The 21,668-nt window shown below is 37.5% G+C and overlaps 1 protein-coding gene across 1 annotated transcript in view; it reads right to left on the bottom strand.

Moving 5' to 3' along the window:
* The window catches only part of DNAI3 (dynein axonemal intermediate chain 3), a 1,549,065-nt gene that overhangs the window by 639,872 nt on the left and 887,525 nt on the right, over positions 1-21,668 (bottom strand). Inside the window, exon 8 of the mRNA XM_044086876.1 lies at positions 4,422-4,538. Within this exon, the coding sequence (XP_043942811.1) occupies positions 4,422-4,538 (117 nt within the window). The remainder of the gene's footprint in view (positions 1-4,421; positions 4,539-21,668) is intronic.

Raw genomic sequence — 21,668 nt, 5'->3', positions numbered from 1 at the left:
TAAAGTCTTCCTGAGACTCCAAAGAAACTCCTGGCAGAACCTCCGGCTCCACTGAGCCTTCTAAAGAACCGACGTCCGGGACTGCCGGTTCTTCCACTCTAGGCTTTGCTGCTTTGTCCTTGCGCTTTTTGGACGAAGCGGCTGGCGGCGCTTCCGACGCCATTTTAAAATTACAACGCTTCCCAAAACTAACCTGGCACAGTCTAACCTTCTCTTAATAGTGCGTTTGTTAAATCTAGCACAAGAGCGGCATCCAACAACGTCGTGCTCAGGCCCTAAACAAGGTATACACAAGGTATGGTAATCCCTATGAGGTATCTGTTTCCCACAAGAAATACAGTTATTCACTTTTTCTGACATCCGGTTAAATACTGAGGCAAGAAAAAACCAAAATATTCCCCAACGGGGTACTTAGCCAACTTTGATTCGGTCTGAAACTCCGACTTCAGAAAATTTCAGAACGCCAACCTGCACTCGCAAAACTGCTTCTGCATCGGACCATGCGGCAAAAAAGACTGAGGATATGACGTCGGTCATGCGCATTAGTACCCTGACGTCCTGACGTCAGTCTAATGCGCCTTGACCGACGTCAGCCATATACTTTGGTATTCGGGCCGACTGGGACAGCGGACTACCCAATGGTTAGGACTGCAGCAATGTGGAATGAAGAACATCTGATTCATGGTTGCATGACAACTTTTTAGAAGGGGTGACTTCAAAATACATGCATTTATTTTTTCATACACCAAAACCAAAAATAGGTAAGCTTTTTAATGTTCCCAAGATTCACAGAAATTAGCATTTCCTACCTTACCGATAGAGAGTGTCAGTACCAGCTTCTAAGTTAGAACTAGTATCTAAATTTATAGATAGAGCACTGCTTACATTTGTGAAACAGATGCCATCTTTTATTAGGGACTCATTTGATTTTTTTTAGAAAAAGATTAGAGGTACACAAGTAGAAAATAGTAATTTGTTGGTAACAGTAGATATTCATTCACTTCATATGATCATACTGCAATATATAGGTTTAGAATGGACAGCATTCATGTTAAAGCAAAGCAATGTTTATCTGTTGGGAAACATAAAATTGTTGATGGAATGTATTGACACTGTTTTAACAAACATTTTTTTTTCTTTTGAAGGTTCATATTTTCACCAAAGGGGGTGGAGTAGCAATGGAAGCCGAATGGTCACAGATTATACAAATTTAATGATGGCATACTGGTAAACTCAAACGTTACTACTTTATACCAGTTGTTACAGTCATGTTGTTTCTTATTTCCATTTTATAGACAATTTGTTTTCTGTTTGGAAAGGGGGAAACAATAGGATTACAATATTTTTTTATATAAAATTAATGTAAGTACTGAGTTTTTAAAGTTTACTAAGTCATTATGACAGGTTTCATATCAGTTTTTTGGATGTGGATATATATATATATATATATATATATATATATATATATATATATATATATATATATATATGTAAGTGTGTGTGTGTGTCTGTGTGTGTGTGTGTCTGTGTGTGTGTGTGTGTGAGATGGAGAAAATGATTACAGACTGTTATTAATTAGAAAAATGTTTCTAGTAATGCCATCTTACATTATTCCAGCATGCATCTAATGTATTTAAAACATCATCAAAGGTCAGTTTGTAAAGATAAAATGTTTGATGACAGATAATGAATGACTGGATATTTTTTCTAGTACATTAGACAATAGGTTCTTACATAGAGGGTATCCAGATAAAAATCATTTAAAAAGTTAGAGAATAAGAAGAAATTATTAAGGACAAAGATCAGCAGGACAGTAGTGAAGACTGGTCTATTTCAATGTCTTTAGTTTTTTTCTTTGGACAGTGAAGCTATAAAAAAGGTTATTCAGAACAACTGAAGACTTTTGGGTGTTATTGAGGATATTAATCTGTGTTTATTAATAAAAAGATCATGACATCAAAACTTTATTAGAAAAAAGAAGGAGACACAAATAAATGTCAAAATGGGTGACTTTTAAATGTTAGTTGTTCCCTGTGTAGGTAAATGTCAGAAAGTACATATTTTACCAATACAAGAACTGATGGAATTCATCAGGTACCTTTTTTTTAACTTGTGCATCTAACTTTGTGGTGTATTTGGTTAAGTGCTCATCTGTGAGTCATTTTACATTGGGAAGACCAATAATTAATTGAGAAAACATGTATATGAACATCATTATGCAGTTAAGACAAAAAATAGATATTGCTAAAAGAAAACATTCTATTGAAAGTAAAGATTATAAGAAATTTCTGAATTGTGTAATAAATCATGTGCCTAGTGATTTTAACGGTGACAGAGAGGGTGAGTTAGAATATGAGGAATTAAAATGGTAGATTTTATTTAATGCCTATAACACACCAGGGTTGAAAAGCAATGTGAATTATAAAGTGGTTATTAATAAAAAAAAAATATTAATACATGTAAATAAATAGATTTAAATGTTTTATAATATTTTAAGCAATAATGCCATCTATTCTGGAACTTTGTTTTTTTACGTTTAATTTACTTTAAGTGGTTCATCAGATATGTGATGTAGGGGTATATACTCAAACAACAAATTTAAGTAATCAGCTTAATTGAAGTTGACTGTTTTGAAGAAGTGAGGAACTGCCAATTCTTCCTATAGTTGGAATGTTTTTTTTTTTTTTTTTTTTTTTTTTTTTACAATATAACCATGGAAGATTGCATATCCAACTCAACTCGCTGGGTTTTTGTTTTAGTCACAATGTCAGAGACATGTCTGATTTTAGGTATGCTAAGCACCTGTTTGATATCAGAAAGGTGCTTATCAAGCTTGTTAAAGTACCTATAAGTGCTATTAAGTTCTAATCTTGCACTAAACCAAAATGCAGTCAGTGCAAGATGTCACAGAAAATAAATAGATGCAAAAATAGCTTTAGAAGATGTTAGATACTTCACTCTGCCAAACTTTCAAACAAAAAGTGTGGAAGACCAAGTGTCTAACAGAGTCCTCTACTGAAATGATGGCACTTGAAATACTGCATGCTGACAAGCTGAAAAAATACCAAAAACTCAAGAGAAGAGCAATTCTTGAAAATCGCTCTTCTCCTTTAAACTTATTTTGCAGGGGGCAAGTCATTCCTGTATCTCACCATGTGGACAGCAGGCCCCCCAAACTCCCTGAACTTATATATATATATCAACTGTGACATCACCATACCTTGGAGAAAAAAGAATACTCTGCGAAATAGCATCTTTGAGTAGATGTAAGTCCCTTCTTTCGGCCATACAGTCTCCACATTTTGGGACTCACTCTAGAAGGTCACAACATTTCAAATGGTTAATGTCCAACGGTTTTTAAAGCACATAGCTCTTCAGTGGAGCACTTCACTTCTGATTACTGTCGATGTAGCAGTGCTGTTTTACCGCTTTGAAAGCTATAATACATTTTGCACTCTTTGCCTCTTACACATTCTCCCTGTAATTGGTAGAAAATGGAACAGATAAAGTTCCATGCACTAAAAAAATATATCTAGGTCTCTCTGATCCTGCCTTAAGTGTTCTTGAAATAGAGGGCAAAATTAACTTCTTGAGCTTTGATTTGTTCTGCTGTCAAGGTTAATTTCTTAGTATCCATGACTGGAAGGTTGATCATAATTGTCTACCTTTTCATTTGCAATTCCTTTAGATGATCTGTGAACTTCAGTAACAAATATCCATACATTATGTTCAGTGGAATGTTTTGAAGATTTCTATCTAAAGCATACATTTTGATTAATAAATCACTCTTTTCCATGTTTACATATTTACCACTTTGTTTACCTCACAATAATCAAAAACAGAGGAGAAGAATCACTTGACCTGTGATACCTGCACATTTTTCACTTGTCCTACAGCAGCAATGAACTGTACAGCTTCAAGCTATAAACTGTGCTCCAAAATATGATTTGTCATAACTTCATGTTTGGTCCATACTTATACTGAAGCTGCTGTTGTATCAGGCAAGCAGACAAGTAAACCACAGTTCTTACCTATCTGCACAAAAAAGCATATGCGTCTAAAAGGTTAAGTATTTTAAAACGTTGTGCCCCATATTTCAACAATTTGTAATCAAATTCACTGTTTGTTTTTTTTTGTTTTTTTTTTATATAAAAGAGGTTATTTATCTAGGTTGAGAATTGTCCTTTCTAATAGAACAATGTTCAATTACTATTACCAATTCACTTTGGTTATTTATGTCTTTATTCAAATACTGGGTTAAAAAAAAGCTAAAAACAGAAGTACACCAAACTAATAAAAGCATCCAAGAAAAAAAAAAAATATATATATATATATATATATATATATATATATATATATATATATATATATATATATATATATTATGGGTGTGTACAAAATAAAGTTTATTTTCAGCTTACCTTAAAACTACCGAATTAATGAACTCTTTCAGTTGTTTGGATGTCAGGAGTGCTTCTTTTTCTTCTTTTGTGAGCTCCCTGGGTTCATATTGAGTGCAGGCATTTCTTGGATAAGCCCTAAACCATAATTCATGTTTTAACGTTATCATGGTTTAGAATGGGTTTTAAAAAAAAAAGTCACAAGATGTTTTCTTAACCAAAGTATCATGCATATACTCAGCTCTGATCCTCTTTTAAAATAACACATTCTGAGCATGCATATTGTTCAGTTATGGGATATCAGACAGAATGTAGTGGAATGTGTAGCATGGATACAGCCAGTGCCAACATTTTGGTAATCGGACATGAATGCTCTAGTGAGAAATTAAAGACCTTTACCAACCATTTCCCTAAAGGGGTTTACAAACACTGAAGGTTCTGTACTAGATTCTCAATGGAAAAGTAGCAAAGTCACACACTCACATTTAAATTAAGCTTCATCTATGACCTGAAATTCAGGATTTGTAATGTCAAGATTACTTTTAGAAAGCAACAATATTTCCAGACAGAGAAAATGTCTGCCAGGAGGCATGTAGGATAAAATAAAATCTATTTTAGACCTGCCTCTGCTAACCATGAAAACCACAGGCTACTTTCAGCAGCAGTGCTCATCATAAAGCTCTACATAGCTACTTGATACTGTGCCAATATTTGCACCCAACTGCTAAATATACTTTCTGTATCTATCTACATCTATAAATGTATGTACTTTGACATATCTAGATATATTTTAAATAAGAAACCAGAATTACAAGACAGCTCATTTTTATTTCAGATTAACTTTAAGAAAGCAGATTCAAACCACAAAATAATTTGACTTCAGCAATAAACAATAAAACAAAAATATTCTTTGTACAGTTCTTCAGAAGAGTAAAACAAACAGTTTGTTAAAACAACATAAACAGACTATCTTTCGATGAACTTCTGGAAACAGAAAATAATTAACCAGTAGACAGCTGTTAAAGAAGCTGATGTTCCTCTTTTAAACACAAGGGTAAAAACACAGAACATAAATGGCTTTATATAGCTCCAAGCAAATGATTCCTGATAATACCATACCCTACTTTGGCACAAGAAATACAAGTTTTTCTTTTTCTTTTCTTTTCCCAAACTGTTTGCCTTCGCAAACCTCAGCAGCATTCTCCTTCCAATCTCCCACTGAAATCTCTTTCTATGTGCATTCCTAACTTTAAGCACATGCTTACACTTTCTACAGTGTTACTTAAAGAAGACCCCCCCCCTCCACACACACACACCCACACACACACACACACACACACACACACACACACACACACACACACACTTGTATGGCAAGACAGCTGAAAATGATCATACAAGCTCAGGTTTTATACACCTGCCTTGTATAATGCTTTCAGACCCAGAGGTCCAGCAACTGGCAACAGTAAGACATGTAGTCATCATAACTGCTCCACTTATGAAATACAGCACCTGGTATATTTATTTATTTATTCTTGCATTTGTTTACCGTGAGAGTCCCACTGGGCATGAGTCCCATTTTCAGAGGAGGCCCGGGAAAAAAAGCTCCACAAAGGTTAGTAAAGTAGCCAAAATACACAAGTTAATAAAGTATAGTACAAAAGACGTACAGCATCTGTTATATGCTAATACAGTAAAATAAGCATAGAAAACTGTACAATCTAAGACAATATGTGAAAAATATACAATGCAATTGTAGGACATATTGTACAGTTTTATGGTTACAGTTGCACAACAGTTAATAAAACAAAACACAAGTTGTTTGAGTAGTGAACATAGAAAGGAGCTGTTGTAAGCTAGCACAGTAATTTCAACAAAGGTACCTGTATACTATACAAATATGTACCATTATGGGAGGCTAACCAGGGTCTGAACAATTGATTAACCAAGACCTGTTTAAGTGTGACAAGAGGAGTTTTTTTTTTTTTTAAGATATTTTTGTTTTCTGTGGTCCTAATATCTAGGGGGATAGAATTCCATGTTTCTGCAACATAAGTAGAGTCCTCACTGCACAGAAATGCCTTACTCATGTAAGCAGTGACATATTGGGGATGGGGTCTTAAACTAGACATTCTTTGAAATGTTGCTGGGTTCCTATACAAGGTTCTACCCTCACGCTTTCTCCTGGTTTTCTAATTCTATCGTGTTTCATCAAGTTAGTTCACATTAAGAAGCCGAAAATATATATATATATATATTTTTAAGATAAATGCTTTCACTTATTTTTCTCGATATGTTGACACACTTTCAACTATTTGTACCTCTAGACAATACTCCAAAACTTGGGTCAAGTCTATCAGTTGGGTGGCTTTTAAATTATTTTTGTTTTTCTATGATTATGCATGATATAAGCTACTTTTTGACTGCCTCGCTAACCTTATACAGTGCTTCCCATACTTTCTCAATTGTTTTACATGGACCTTGCCATGCGACCTGAAATTTGTTCTCTACTGTGGGAATCCAAATTAGAATATTGTCATCATGTAGGAATACCCTCACTGTAGTACGCAGTGGTGCAGTGGTGATATTGTTGCCTCACAGCAAGAGGTTCTCTGGTTTGATTCTTGGCTGGGGTGCCTTCTGTGCAGAGTCTGCATGTCATCCCTTTGTTCATGTGGGTTTCCTCCAGGTGCTCTGGTTTCCTCCCACATTACAAAGAGATGCATTTTTCCCCGGGCCTCTGCAGAAAATTGGCTTCATTCCAAGTCGGACTTTCCCAGTAAACAAATGTTAAATAAATAAATAAATAAATAAATAAAATAGTATGCCTGTTATAATTGCACTTTTGAGTTTCCTAAGCCTGTGTCATGCACTCCCTCATTACACATCTAACCACGTTTTTCTTTCCTGTATTCCCAAATGGCAAGAGTAGGTAGCCTGTGTGGCAACTGTGTAACACAAGACCTTCCAATTACATACACATTACAGGTCAAAAGAATCTTCACAGAGCTAACCTTCCAATAGTAAAGATATTTCAGGCCAAAAGAATCTTCACAGAGCTTGCCCTCTCATCTCTTCGTCCCTTAAATGGCCATATAATGTTTGGCTATAAGACTGGAAGGCTTGCCTGATAATGACGACAACCAGGCCTCTCTTCTGTGCATTCCTAAAATTTGTATAACTTGTGTGCAAATTTAACAGGTCCTCATGTTTATTAAATATACAATACTTCCAGAACCAAGCAGTACTTGTTGAATTTCTTATCGAGTATTAACTAACAGCAGCTGGTGTGACATCATCTGCAACAACAGAACATATCCCTTTTAATTGGTTGCACCTGAAACAAGGAATATGTCCACAATTACACACTGCATATGCTCTTTGCTGTGGAAAATTTATATGTATGTACCCAAATTCTGAACATTTAAATTGTTCGTTCCTAAATTAGAATTTGCCTGAGATTATCTCTAAAGTTCTGAAAAAGCAAATGTATTTATTCTTTATCCTTATCTCTCACAGCATTCTTAATCTTCTTAATCATAATACTATTTTTGTTTGTTTCCCTGGGTTGCACTGCCTCCAGTGTTTTTTTTTTTTTTTTTATAGCTCACTCTTTTTTTGGTATTATAGCTCATTCACTAATACACATCTCTCAATCTGGTCTATCAAATGGTCTGCAGAGGGGCGATTTCCATGACTTACCAGTTGTCAAATGTAGACTTTGAAGGAAGAGTTCCAAAATTTAGGATGATGAATTTTCTTGAGATTCAACCATTATCATGCTACGTACATTAAGTCAAACATTTGAAACCATGCTGGTTTGTCTCAGGTATACATCCAAGCATGAAAACTTTTACAGCTGCACTTACCCTGGTACATGTGAGAATTTCTGCTTTCAACTTCTGATTTCATTGATTTGAGCAGGTTTCAAATTAAAGTAAGGCTTTTGGGATTCCCCACTTGGTGTCATTCAAAGGGGGATCCAATTTCTGACAGCCTGGGAAGCCATGGTTGACAGATCTCGCTGCTTTGCCAAATACAGTTTGCACCTGGCGCCTCTGGGCTTTTGGCTGCTGACAAGATCTCAAAAACAACATTACTGACATGAAATTAGGCAATCAGAACAAAATAAGGATCATGCCGCTAAATGCTAGGAGTGTAAACCAAAAGATGCACTCCCTGGAAGCATTTCTGTCACTGGAAGATGTAGATGCCTGTGTGTAGTCACAGAAACCTGTTTTAAGGCTTCAGAGAGTACCCCAGCCTTGCGGGGTTACAGTGTCTTCCACACCTTTAGACTGCAAAATGAATGTGTGAAAACCAACTGAGGCGGTATTTTAATCTATATTAGAGATAAATTCACCTCCTGTCTAGTTAGACAGGGCAACTCCATGGAGTTACTCCAAGGCCAGGTTACGGTGGGTAAGACTCCTATTCAAGTCACAGCCAGTTATAAATTCCTCTCCATGGGTCATGATGCCCACAAAGCCTATCAAAAGACTTTACCAAAGTTGAGACAATCCAAATTTTACCGAACACACTGGTTATGTGGGATTTCAATTAATCCACTATCAACTGGGAAACCTACGCTAGCCCTAACTCGCTAGCGTAAAAGTTCCTTGACTTTGTTAATTCAAATGCCCTGGAACAAACTGTTCATACCTCGACAAGAGAAACAAACATTCTGGATCTGGTCCTCACCAACATGTCAAACAGATGCAATGCCACAGCTGTCGGACCCTCATTAGTTAAAAATGACCACAAATCAGTCACCTTCGAGCTGGCACTAAGATCAGAACTCACAAAGGGTGAAATCAAATTAAAAAAAATTTCACCAAGGCAAACTATACCCTCCTAGGTGAAGGTATAAACGCATTCCAAGCCCCACCCCAAGCTGGAAGTGGTAACTACACCAAAGCTTACTTGCATACGTGTATAAATTCGGCTGTACCAGAAAGAATCAAAGTCAGAGCCCCAAGTAAAAACAAGCTGCCATGGTGGACATTCAGCATCAACAAACTTTACAATAAATGCAAAAAATTGCTGTCCAAGAAAACAAAGGCAAGGCTGCAACAATGGAAAGCACCCTCCTCAGCCTCAACAGACAAATAAGACAACTTGTCAAATCGTAAGGGCTCCTTTGAGAGAAACTTGGCAAGTACAGCCAAGGATAACCATAAGGCATTTTACAGCTACATATATAGCCTAAAAGGTCTACAAACTTGGTCAGCAACAAACTCTTAGTTTTGAACTGAATGGTTCACTAACCGGAGACACACTATCAAAGTGGGTGACTCTACATCAACCAGCAGACCTGTTACCACAGGGGTCAGTGCTGCGCCCCCTACTGTTTGGTATATACTTCTTGGAAGTGCAGGTCAAAACTAAGAGGTTGTTGCTGACCAAGTTTGCAGATGACTGCAAACTAGGTGCAATCAACGAAACCCCAAATGATGTCAGTATACTCCAGAAGGGTCAAGCATGTGCAGAACTAATGACCAACAGCATCACACACACTGACCTCACAGAGATAGCAAACCTGGTAGTGGATAGGTTTGGTGAAAATTTCACTCCCTTATCCCCTCCTAACTTATCTCAAACCTTCCCCCTACCTTGCAAATCTGAAGAATACATCCTCAAAGCCTTGTCCAAAACAAAAAACACAGCCTCTATGGAACTAGATGACATCCCAGACTGCCTTCTAAACAGGCTAAAACATGAACTAGCATCACCATTAAGTACCCTTTTCAATCATAGCCTAACCACAGGCTTTGTTCCTGTGGAATGGAGAACAACAACAGTTATTCCCCTCCACAAAGGTTGCCTAGCAACAGACGCAGGGAATTACAGACCCATACGCCTGACCAGCCTCATCTGTAAGGCAATGGAACGTATCATTATGGACCTCATAAATAAAGACATAGGTGACCTCCAAACCCTGGATCTTACCTAATTCGGCTTTGTCAAGGGCAGATCCTGCCTGTTAAATCTGGTGGATTTCTTTGAAAATGTAACCAGGGCCACTGACGAGGCAAATCTGTGCACACAGCATGCCTCGACTTGGCAAAGACTTGCAACACAATCCCACATTCAAGCATGACCGATAAACTTAGCAAACTGAATGTAAACCCCTTTGATGCAAGATGGCTTGCCAACTGGCTCACAAACCAGAGACACACTATCAAAGTGGGTGACTCCATATCAACCAGCAGACTTGTTACCAGTGGGATACCACAGGAGTCAGTGCTGGGCCCCCTACTGTTTGGTATATACTTCTTGGAAGTTCAGGTCAAAACTAAGAGGTTGTTGCTGACCAAGTTTGCAGATGACTGCAAACTAGGTGCAATCATCGAAACCCCAAATTATGTCAGTATACTCCAGGAGGGTCTCACACAGATCAACGACTGGTGCATTAGTCACAGTTTCAAACTGAATGCAAAGAAATGCATCATTATTCCCTTTCGCACAAACAATGTCCCTTCACATTATAAAATCAGCAATACAAGTACCCACAAAGTGGTAAGGGACCTGGGATCACACGTTGACTGTGACATTCATTTTGACCACCATGTGTCTACTGTAGTAAGGAAGGCTTTCTATGTAGCACACTTGATTAGTACAGGTATTGGCTCGAAAGCAAAAGATGTTATAATCCCTCTATCCTCAGCACTTATCCAGACCATAACTGAGTATAATGTCCTGCTTGGCATGTACCATACAAAGCACCTGTAGCAATTGGAGAGACCTTAGAGGTTTCTAACAAAGAAGATCAAGAGGCTCCAGCATGTGCCTTTTCAAAGACAGACTAAAGTCCCTGTCACTATGCTCCATACTGTATAGACTTCTTAGGGAAGACTTATGCCTGGCATACAGAGCAACCCAAGACCCAAACCTAATGAACTTGCTGCATATGCGTAAATCAAATGAAACTAGAGCTACCCATTCCAGGGACCTAAATATGGCTTTTAACTTAAATAGGACATGTTGGAGGGACAGATTTATATAGGTTCATAGGTTCATAGGTTAGTACTAAGCTAACTGCCCTTGCGAGCCATTTTAAGCCTAGTCAATTATCCCTTGTTAGACTCAAACCCTGCACCTTGTGTTTGTAAGGCAAACACTTTAACCATTAGGCCATCCTTTATCTCCCAGTGACTGCCGTTATCTTTGGAACAGGCTACGAATTGATGTGAAACACAGCACCTCTATGACACTCTTCAAGAGGAACCTGGATGACTGGACGGGGCACCATAAATTCTCACAGGTGGTAGCGCCCACAACCCTCCTGGACATGGGTAGTCATCACTAAATGCAATCTTGGGTATTGACTAGCATTTCTATGGTATTAGACTAGGATGAAACGGCTAGGCTTCAAATGACCTTCGCTGAATGATAGCCTAGTAATCTCATATGATCCTATGAAAGATGGGGTTACAAATCTAGTCATCCCAGCAGTCATCCAAACTTTCCCTCTCAGCTTTCTGCTTGGACATCAGCAAGAAGGCCTCAACATCATTAGTGAGGTTCAGTTTCTGTAGGAAGTAGATGGCCCTTGTCACCTATATCCTGAGCTAGGGCTCCCCTTCCTGTTTGTGCTCTTTGTTTTACACTTTTATTAAATCTTCACATTTTAAGCAATAACATAGGTACACATATGTTGATAAAAAGAAAGCAAACCATAGCAACATTTGTATTATTCCCCCGCATTATACATACATTTTCTTTTAAAAAAATATAATTTACTCCAACATAACATAAATTGCTCAGTTCCTGTCTTCACTTAAACCGCACTACCCCTCCCAAGCAGTATTTTGTATGTACCATTTCCTTTTATTTCCTTGTAATTTGCTCATGTCCTTTTCTAAACATCTCACCTCCTATTATTTTATCTCCTTTACAACATTCAGTACTTCAATTACAGTTGTTTAAGATTTTGATTTCCATTTTTTAGAAATTACTTTCTTTGGAAGCCGACATTATTCAACTTAGTAAATTCTTACTATGACTTAGTAAGGCCTTACTATGTTTAGGCAATTCAGATCATCAATCCCAGCTCAAAAAGAATTATTTCCTTAGTTGCAACCATTTGTTCCACTAACATTTCTGACAAAGCGTACTGTACAGAATTTTTAAAATATGCCAACTTGTTGCACTCCCAAAAAATATATTCCAAATTGCATATTTCCTTCCCATCATACTTCCAGCATTTGTAATCTCCCACAGGAACAATTCTCTGAAATATGCTTGACAAGTAAACAAACCTATGCAAACACTTCCAAGTAAAAAACCCAAACCTTATGGACATTGTTGCATACTTGGGAGCAAAACAGAAGCCATTCCATTGTTCCTTGGAAAATTTGTTTCAAATATTCAGCTTCATCCCTGCTTTTATACTTCCTTTTTTTTGGACCTACTAATTGAAATCTAAATATTTTTCCCTGATCGTCTGCTTCTTTCGATTTTTCCCTTTGTATAATAAAATAGTCTGCTTTGATTTGTCCCTATATTGCCTCAATAAAAGCTTTCACTAACAGATAACTATTTAGAAATAATAAATTAGGCTAAACACCTAAAGGCCTGCATCTTAGACAGCACGTGTCTGCATTAATGAAGTAATTACACTGTGACTGAGCCAAGCAAGCTCCCTCTGTCCCCTTATTTCCACTGTATCGCCATTAATCTGCTGAGTTTGAACTTTTTACTACGCTACTTCCATCACTGCTTATGCTGAATTAAATACTATAATTTAATTTGCTCATTACCCATTTGTTTCCCTCTCTTATCTGTACAAGCAGTCTCCTCTAAAAAAGGAGTTTCCTAACCTGCCTTCTAACTTACCTTCTTTTGTTGGTTTAGTCCCACCTCCCTGTCTTTCCTTCTTTCTTGCTTCAATGGGCCGAGACAATATCCCAGGATGCCTTCTAAACTGCAAGAAACATGACCTATCAGGGCCTCTAGAGTTACTATTTAACTGTAGCCTCCAAGCAGGTTTCGTGCCTCATGAATGGAGAAAGGCAACAGTCATCCCTCTGCACAAAGGTGGGCCATCTACAGAACCTGGAAACTACAGACCCGCAAGTCTCACCAGTCTTATATGTAAAGCCATGGAAAGAATTATCATGGAGATGATCAAAAGAGGTATACTAAACCACCAGACACTGGACCCAACCCAGTTTGGTTATGCCATGTGCAGATCATGTCTATTCAACCTGGTGGACTTCTTTGAGAAGGTCACCAAAGCAATGGATGAAAGAAAAATTGTTCACACTGCCTACCTTGACCTGGCAAAGACATTTGACACAATACCCCACTCAGGCATTGTTGACAAACTCAAGAGATTAGGTACAAACCCATATGTCACCTGGTAGATCGCCAACTGGTTCACAGACAGGACCCAAGGAAGTTAGAATTGGGAAGTCCGCCTCTACAAAGAGGCCAGTCACAAGAGAAGTCCCACGAGAATTAGTCCTTGGACCGCTCATTTTGGCATTTACTTCTCAGAAGTCAAGGCCAGTCAGTGGTCTCTGGCTGACTAAATTTGCAGATGATTGCAAATTAGGACCTGTCATTGAATCTCACACTGACACAAATGTTCTCCAGGAGGGGCTGACATAGACAAACAACAGGTGTCAAAGCTGTGGACTAAAAGTAAATGCCAAAAAATGCATAACAGTATCCTTTGGGAAGTCATCCATCCCTAGTAACTATCACACTGACAACACACTCCTTAGAGTTGACCCAAGAGTCAGGGACTTAGGGACACACACAGATAGTAATCTAGCCTTAAACCATCATGTTTCTACACTGTTGAGGAAATTATTCTATATTGCACAACTTATAAACAAAGGTATAGCATCCAAGTCCAAGGAAGTCACTGTTCCACTGTATTTGGCATTCATCAGACCAATCACTGAGTACAATGCCCCCTTTGGTATGTACCTAACCAGGCATATCCAACAATTGGAACTTCCACAGAGGTTCCTCACTAAAAGAATCCATGGCATAAATATAATGTCCTATGCAGACCGTCTCAAGGCCCTAGCTCTGTATTCTGTCTCCTACAGGGTTTTGAGGGGAGGTCTATGCCTGGCATACAGGGCATTGTCGGACCCCACTCTGATGGACCTCCTGCATATCCACAAAACAAACAGCACCAGAATTACCCATTCTAAAGACTTGAACTTTGTGATATAACTAGGTCCTGCTGGAGAGATAGGTATGTATCCCAGAGACTACCATGTCTATGGAACAGGCTCCCCATCCATGTGAAGTAGAGTTCCCCACTAAACCAATTCAAGTCCACCTTGGACAATTGGATGGGAAACCAGAAATTCATCCCTGGTTTGGCCCTATGTCTCTAATGGACACAGGTAACCTGTAAACGGTTCATCTCCCAGGCCCATGCTTACACTTGTCAAGGGTATCATAACTTGTCAAAGATTTGGGATGCACGGCAAGGCTTAAAAAGGCCCTTGTGGTTGTTTGCCTAGTAAACACCTACGAACCTCTATAGCAGTAGATTTGTTCTCTGGAAAATCGGATATGCTGTTCTGCTGTCATTTCCACTCGTCACCATCTGTGATTCTGGTTCAGTATCACTAAGAAATGGTTTCCTTGGATTGTCCTGGACTTTTGGAAGATTCTCTCTCTCCCCTTTCAAAATGACATTGTCCCTAAATTATCTAGGAAGGTTTTTTGTATCCCCAGGCAACATTATTTTTAAAAATGATGAGTGCAGAAGCTTGAACTTAAGCCATTGTAATCTATGCATCCCAATCACAGTGAAGAATTTTGCCTTTTTCTACACTGTTTGAGCTGAGTAGTCCTGATCAATGAAGAACAATTGATCATCAACTCTACATACCTTCTCTGGTTGCCATATTTTTGAGAGGAACTCATCCTTTATGGTACATGTCTCCAGCTGGACAATTATATTTCTGGGTCAATTTTGTCTGAACATGTCTTCTGAAGGTTATACCCTGTGTACCTTTTTTATCATAACTGAGTCCACAGAAATACCAGACCATCTTGCCAGGTGCTTCTGGAAGAAGGCAATGAAGTCTAGCCCTTCTTTGTGCTCTGGTACTCTAATCAGTCTCATATTTTTCTTCCTCTCCCTGTCCTCCACATCAGCTTATATAACATTTCTTCATATTTAGCTTCTATTTTGGAGATCTTTTCTTTCAATAAGCTGTTTTCCTGTTGCAGTGAGGTTAAGTGCTCTGACTGAAATGATAGTGTTGGAGCCCCTTTCTTGTTATGCTACAGCCATATCTCCATTCTCACAAACTACTGCCCCTTCCTTCATGGTGTTGCATGGTGCTACTGTTCCCTTCCCTTCTCTACCCTTTGCATGAGTAGAACTGGCTATTCATGACATGCACTGGTTCTTAAGTTAACCTCTTGCAAACTAGACTGAAATGTTGCCATATTTTTAGTGTGAGGCCTGACATTTCAAATGGTTACTTGAAAAGATATATTCCAGGTGTTGTGCACAGTTAGATCAATTCCTGGAAGACCCTTGGGAGTCATTTTTATTTGTGAGGGTCTCTCCTAGTCCTTTTCAGCTTCTCTGCTAACATGGTTTGTTGTGAGAGAATGAATGAAGCCTGAAGAGTCAAAATGAGTTGCTACCTGCCAAGCAATCATATCAAGTCTGCAAAGTGGGTAAACTCTGGCACCATCCTGTTTATGTACCATCAATATAGTCTTGCACGTGATAACTTGCAGAGGTCCTAGAGACCATAGATTATTTCAGTACTTTAAAGCCTTAATCCCTGGCATCTCTTAAGGCATTTATGTGCTCGTCTCTCCTGATTATTCCGCAAACCTTGCACTTTCAATGCCTTTGATATAGCCCCTCAAGCAGTCTGATGACTTAGTTACGTCAGACTAAAAAGGAAGTGGAAGAGAAAAAGGAAGACCTGGGATGACTGATTAATGGACAAGCCAGCATGGTAATTGCCTTCTCACAAACCCCAGCTCTGTAATCTGAAAAGATAAAGGGTGTTGATGCTGTGAACAAACTAACCTTGTGTAAAGCCTGGCTAAAGGAATCATGATACCAGAAGTCTGACATTCACCGAAAAAGGTAAGGAAGTGTTCTCTGCACAGTTTTACTTTGTCCAGAGAAAGAAAAAAGGCTTTCCTATGGTAGCATCCAGAAGACATTCCAGAAAAACTATGATGAATGAATAAGAGATGATTTCTGTAGGTTCACCTGAAATCCCAAACTGAAAAGTATTTTCTCGACAGATGTCGGAAATAAGAGAAAGATAAACCGAAGAAGATTGTTCAAAATATTAACAAAGACTTAATGACACACATCTTGCTGCCTACCTCTTATAACTTACTTGTTTTGACATCTACTGTCATTAGCTGAACCATGATGACTTAGAACTCTGTCATATTGTTCCTTATTTAACCCTGTGTGGGTCACTATCACAGTATTCGGCAGTTATCTTGGACCTAGCAAATGAAGAGCCCTTGCATGTCTCTTGGCAAACACTGGTAACTCAAAGTCGGCACCCCTGGAACCACACACTTCAATGGCTCAAATGAATCCTTGTAGTAAATAACCGCAAAACACTTTGTAAGTGGTAAACAACACTTTTTACTGTACAAAAATAACAAATGGATAAGCGCTTTCGTCAAGAATCTTCTTAACTTCATCAGATAAAAGCCAATCTGTAAAAACACTAATAAATACATTCTGCAAGTCCATTAATTAAGGAATATACCAATCCCATCACATTTTCTAAGAAGGACCTCCCTAAACTCATAAATATTAAGGAAATGCAGCCTTAAAATACAATATTACAATAAAATACTGCTAATAGCATCTAAAAGTCAAAGACAGGTGCAAATGTGCTAAAAAATGTACATTAAATATATAAAATATGTAAAAATATAAATATATAAAAATATATAATGAAATTATTTACCATATTTCATTACTTCTCCATTGCTTTTAGTTTTAAAAGACAAGCAATGGAAAGGGAATCACTTAAGCCTGGCCACTGCCCCGCATTTAGGCGGACCTGCCATATTAATTCCTTCTTTTCTAAAAGCAGGCACCATGGGCCACCCTTTTATCTAAACCAGCAGTGTCCACAATAAAAAATTTGAAAGAGTGATCTGATTTTTCTGTGCAGTGTTTACTTACGGCATTTGTAGATTTTCCAAGTCTAATACCCCTTAGGTGCTCATAAATTCTATTTTTAAATTTCCTCTCAGTCTTTCCAATATAGAAACATTCACATAGGTTACACACTGCCCAATAAGCAACTCTTTCAGTATGGCAATACACCTTCTTGTTCACCTGTATTCTAAATCTATACACAAAAAATACATGACCTTCCATTACATAACTACACTGAGCACAGGATCCACATTTTTTCATATAACTTGTCTGTATAACTGTTAGAAAAATGTGTAATAGTAATATGGATGCTTAGTGCATTCGAGCTTTAAAAGGGTTAATACATTTATTCTGTTCACACTGCATGAATCTGCACAACTATTAGAAACTTAACAAGAAGCATTTCATTTCTGCTAATGTCATGAAAATAACAAGAGACATTTCATTTCTGCTAATGTCATGAAACTTAACAAAGAGATATTCATTTCTGCTTATGCCATGAGAAAACATGCAGTTGCTAGAAGCATTGATAAAGAAAACAATAGATGCTTGAAAGTTTAAACCATAGTCAGCATTACTTGTACCAAAGCTAGAAATGCACCTTGAATCTAGACAAAATGTAACACATGTATTAGAACAGTACAACTGAAGAATTGAAAAGTTGAAATGGACTAAAATAAGCCCAAGGCCAGGTTGTTTTTCTCAAAATGTTTTGCAAAACAGCAGATAATTTTACTTGGTTAGCAATGTCTAGTAACATTTTCTGTAGAACACACAGAAAGCTGTGTCTAACTACGTCAGCAATAGAATAGTAACATTTTCTGTGTGACAGGAAGAGAACTGTATAAGAATAACATACTAATCACCAGTAATTCTGACAAACCTTGTGCCTACATGCTTTGTCTCCTTGCTGCAAGTAATAAAGGGTGCCTTGCTTGAACCTAACGTGAATTGGTCTTTGAAGTTTTTTCCTTTGAGAATAGCATTTCTGTTAGATTCTAAAATACATTTAAAATTTTTCGCTCTCTTAAAGACAATATTCGGTTTAGTCCCAACACATTCTCTGATATCCCTATCATTAAGCAATATAGGCCAATTTTTAAATAAAATAGCCAGAACATCCTTACTATTACTGTGAAAGGTAGTATATAAGAAAGTGAGAGGGGTTTTGCAGGATTTGTTCATTGAAGGTAGTCTCTCTTTGGATGAATTTAACTTTTTAAGTATAGCACAGCCTAGGATTCCTGTAATCTTTGGGTTACCCAAGATACATAAAGATTTGGGGCAACCACCCATGCGGCCCATAGTAGATGCCAGGGGTTCTATTACCCACCCTATAGCCAAATTCTTAGACATCAGATTGAAGAACTTTGTTCAACATAAACCTTTTTATGCAGGGATTCATGGGACTTTTTGAAAAAGATTAACTTGTTGGAATTTGATGAAACAGTTAATTTCATCACAACTGATATCACAGATTTATACACGGTAATACCGCATGCCATAGGCATGGAATGTTTTTGTGAATTTTTGGTGGTAAAGGTCTTTCCCAGACGCTGGTTAACACCTATGAGACTTTGTTAGAACTAGTACTTACAAATAATTTTATTTTGTTTGATAATGAACTGTATTTACAAATTGAAGGTGTGGCAATGGGGTCAGCGTGTGCGGGTTTGTATGCTAACATAATTATGTTGGAATGGGAAAGGAGATTTTTAATAAACACCCCATGGTTTAAGTTTTGCACACTGTACACAAGTTTTTTGGATGATGTCTTTATCTGTTGGAGTGGTCCGAGAGAAGAGATCCCTCCATTTTTAGAATATATTAATGGTACAACCACCTTTTTAAAGTTTACACATGATGTTAATAATGAACAAATAGCATATTTGGATGTTTTACTCAAGAAAGAGTTTCATTTAAAGGCCTTTGTAGCACAAATTTATAGGAAGGCAACCTATTTGAACAGCTTTTTGCATTTCGATAGTGCACACCCATTTAAACAAAAAAGAGGGGTAGTAAAAGGCCAATTTGTAAGGGCAGCCCGGATGGTTAACTTGCCTGATAATTTTTTTGGATGAGTGTGACTATCTGAAAGCCATGTTCTTTAAAAGAGGTTACCTGTTATGGCTTCTTAATAAAGTCATGATTGAGGTGGTTAACAAAAGAGAAAGAGGTTTCTTTAGACCTTTGTTGAGTGAGAAGGAGGTGATTCCTAATAAGACCATGCTTCCCACTGATGGTTGTTTGGTGAATGGGGTAGATGAAGAAACTAATTTGACCCCATCCAATGTTGGACATAATCCAAATTTTAAATGTGCTTTTATTACTACCTTTCACAGTAATAGTAAGGATGCTCTGGATATTTTATTTAAAAATTGGCCTACATTGCTTAATGATAGGGATATCAGAGAATGTGTTGGTACTAAACTGAATATTGATTTTAAGAGAGCAAAGAATTTAAAATGTATTTTAGAATCTAACAGAAATGTTATACATGCAGGTTCAATGAAAAATGTGGATCCTGTGCTCAGTGTAGTTATGTAATGGAAGGTCATGAATTTTTTGTGAATAGTTTTAGAATACAGGTGAACAAGAAGGTGCATTGCCATACTGAAAGAGTTGCTTATTGTGCAGTGTGTAACCTATGTGAATGTTTCTATATTGGAAAGACTGACAGGAAATTATAAATAGAATTTATGAGCACCCAAGGGATATTAGACATGAAAAATCTACAAATGCCGTAAGTAAACACTGCACAGAAAAATCAGAATACTCTCTCAATTTTTTTATTGTTGACACTATTGATTTAGATAAAAGGGGTGGCCCATGGGGCCTGCTTTTGGAAAAGAAGGAATTAATACGGCAGGTCCACCTAAATGCGGGGCAGTGGCCAGGCTTAAATGATTCCCTCTCCATTGCTTGTCTTTTAAAACTAAAAGCAACGGAGAGGTAATGAAATATCATAAATAATTTCATTATATATTTTTATATATTAATATTTTTACATATTTTATATATTATGTATATTTAATGTACATTTTTCAGAACATTTGCACCCATCTTTGAATTTTAGATGTTATTAACAATATTTTCATGTAATATTCTATTTTAAGGCTGCATTTCATTAATATTTATGAGTTTAGGGAGGTCCTTCTTAGACAATAGGATGGGATTGGTTTATTCCTTAATTAATGGACTTGCAGAATGTATTTATTAGTGTTTTTACAGATTGGCTCTATCTGATGAAGTTAAGAAGATTCTTCGAAAGCGCTTATCCATTTGTTATTTTGGTATAATAAAAAGTGTTGTTGACTGCTTACAAAGTATTCTGCGGTTATTTACTACAATGCTTCATTTGAGCTGTTGAAGTGTGTGGTTCCTGGGGTGTCGACTTTGTTTTCTCAATAGTTTGTGTTCATTTGTGCTTTTTTAAACACTGGTAACTCATACAGTAAAAAAGTACAGTTGTGTACACTTACCATAAATGTAGATGTTCGACTGTATTCACTGTTGCAGTCCTTACTTATGGTTTATCCAGCTCCCAGTAGCCCACAGTCAGCCAGAATACCAAAGCCTTGGTATATGACGTCAGGTATAAAGGAAGGCAGCCAATGACATTTCCTCAGTTTTTCTTGCCATAACTGTCAGGAGCCCCCAAGAAGGCTAGACCAGGAAAAGAAAATTCCTGGAAATATACCATCCACAAAATAAACAGATAGTCTGTGCCTTAGGAAAAAAGGGGGATGGGGGGGACCAGGACTGCAACAGTGAATACACTCGAACATCTACATTTATGGTAAGTGTACATAACTGTACTATGTTCATCGTGTTTCACTGTTGCAGTCCTTACAAAATGGGTTGATTCCCAAAGCCCAAAGAAAAAAGGGAGGAGGAATACCCACTATTTAAGGGTTGGTAAGGATGCCCTGCAACACTGCAGTGGAAAAACCAGCCCTGGATTTAGAAAACAAAGGTAAATTGTAATGATTTGAGAAAGTGCAAACAGAAGTCCAATTAGCTGCTTCCAGGATGTCCTTAGCAGGTACACCTCTCAAAAAAGCTGCTGATGTGGAAGTTGCTCTAATAGAATGGGTCCTAATACTCTGTGGAGAAACCTTGCCATG

This window comes from Protopterus annectens, chromosome 10.part0, assembly GCF_019279795.1.
Source record: "Protopterus annectens isolate FY-2018-M chromosome 10.part0, PAN1.0, whole genome shotgun sequence".
NCBI lineage: Eukaryota > Metazoa > Chordata > Ceratodontiformes > Protopteridae > Protopterus > Protopterus annectens.
The sequence above is the reverse complement of the archived record's forward strand: the minus strand, read 5'-3'. Positions and strand labels throughout refer to the sequence as shown.